At 32.4% G+C, this 2,008-nt stretch overlaps 1 protein-coding gene across 1 annotated transcript; it reads left to right on the forward strand.

Moving 5' to 3' along the window:
* Positions 1-212: 212 nt before the first annotated feature.
* Positions 213-1,577, forward strand: LOC9311624 (protein GLUTAMINE DUMPER 6). Its single transcript, XM_021026672.1, has one exon. The coding sequence runs from the start codon at positions 377-379 to the stop codon at positions 710-712; it is 336 nt and encodes a 111-aa protein (XP_020882331.1). The 5' UTR covers positions 213-376; the 3' UTR covers positions 713-1,577.
* The last annotated feature ends 431 nt before the right edge of the window (positions 1,578-2,008 follow it).

Consider the following 2,008-nt stretch of genomic DNA (forward strand, 5'->3'; position numbering starts at 1 on the left):
TATATTTGAAACGATTAAAAAAACATTTGCATGTATACGTTTTTTGTTTGGTTCAAATTGCATGTATACCATGTTTCAGTTTCCAAGTGTCGTAAAAAACAAGTACGAAGACTTAATTTAATGTCGTCATGATATCACATGAAACATGAACAGTAAACAACAACAAAAATAGTTAACAAAAGAAAAGGAATATCTGAACGCACAAGGAATCTTCCTACTTCACTTTTAGCTAAAAATGCTCTTAGTGATCAATTAAATTAACAATTATATAGCAATTTCCTACAAATCTTCTACTATATATTCTTCAATACCCATAACTAAAATTTTCATAGCTGCACTTAAACACAAGAGAAAAAATAGACTGATAAAATAAATAATGAGGCCGACACCAGTAGAAATCTGGAAGTCACCAGTACCATATCTCTTTGGTGGGCTCTTTTTGCTTGTTTTGCTTATAGCTTTGGCATTACTTTCATTGGTCTGCACACACCAAAAATCTCCTTCTTCTTCAAGCAATAACAATCCTATAGATGAAGAAGACGACGTCGGGGACAAGGAAGCTAAGCCTATTACAAGTGAGTACTTACCTAAGATCGTCGTGATTTTGGCCGGAGACAATAAACCTACTTGCTTGGCTGTTCCAGTCGTGGTTCCTCCGCCTTCTTCCATTTGTCGTTGTAACTGTGACAATGTTACTTTTGTCCCAGCCTAACCATTAACATCTTTTTCTTTTCCTTTTCCGAACAAAAAGAATAAGAGATTGTAACTTTTGTAATAATCATGGGCAATTTTGTAAAAGTCGACAGTTTTTTGGGGATTAGATTTAAGTTTTGTATTATTGCTTTCATGCTTTTGTTTGTTGAGTTTATTTATGGAAATATAGATCTATCAAATGAATTATTTTTCTCTTCTAATACAATGTTAAAACTAGAAGATATAATATTATGTCATACGTGATTATTCTTTTTTGAACAAATTCATTAATTAAAAATAAACAAAGTAACACTCCACCAAGGGAGGAAGAGTTTGATGCTAATAAGTAATAATGTAAACTTTGCGATAGAATCAGCTACAACATTGTCCAAACGACAGATGAAATTGAAAGCAATTGAGAGAAGAAAAAAACACTTAAACAAGTGATATCATGGAGAATAGGTTTGAGCTCCTTAAAGCTTGCTTTTGATTTAAGGGAGTTGATGAGTACTTGGGAATCCGGATCATTCTTCAATGAAAACAGAGCATTTTATTGCGCGAGAGCCGAGGAGACACACCTGAGTGCATCAGAGAATCAGCGGGGAGCATTGCCAAGGGGATAATACAAGATTATTCAAATATCATTTTTCAGATCTTTGCTTACGAAAGTAGATGACCATACTTGGTTCGGAAAATTGCAAATCACTTTCTTAGTTCTACAATTAATACAGTGTCAATTATCTTTGATGACATTTTTAAGTCACCGTACAATGATTCGTATACATCATCAATAACACTATCAACGAATAAAAAGTACCGAGTGAAAAAAAGTTATTAACAATATGAAGAGTTTGAACATGATAATAATTCTCAACAGCAATATTGGTATACGCTAATTATATTAATTAATAAAAGTAAATAGCATTAGTAATGATAAAAGACATGCTTTAAAATTTTGAATGTGGGGTTTTCTAGTTAAAAATTATAAAAATATATAAATAACTTTCACATTGATTGGCGGCTATTGGTGGACGCCGCGGCTTGAAAACGCAAAGAATTGGACGGTCCAAAGTGGGATTTATTACTTTTGCACTGTGTGGCTCTTAAGTGGTCACTTTATTTATGCTGCTAATAGCAACCAGCGACAGCATGTATCGTTCGTTTGTCTATCGCTAACGGCTATCGCGGTGTTATTCGTTTGACTGTCGTTCTAAACAGTCATTATATTTTTTAATTTTTTGAATTATTAATTGTGACAATTTATATTTTAAAATAATATAAATTACATATATCACCATTAGAAAAATAAATCAAT

This window comes from Arabidopsis lyrata (genome assembly GCF_000004255.2).
Source record: "Arabidopsis lyrata subsp. lyrata unplaced genomic scaffold ARALYscaffold_5, whole genome shotgun sequence".
In the NCBI taxonomy this organism is placed as follows: Eukaryota; Viridiplantae; Streptophyta; class Magnoliopsida; order Brassicales; family Brassicaceae; genus Arabidopsis; species Arabidopsis lyrata.

What these genes read in the sequence shown, in the direction of transcription:
- LOC9311624 (XM_021026672.1), top strand. Translation starts at nt 377, where the DNA reads ATGAGGCCGACACCAGTAGAAATCTGGAAGTCACCAGTACCATATCTC.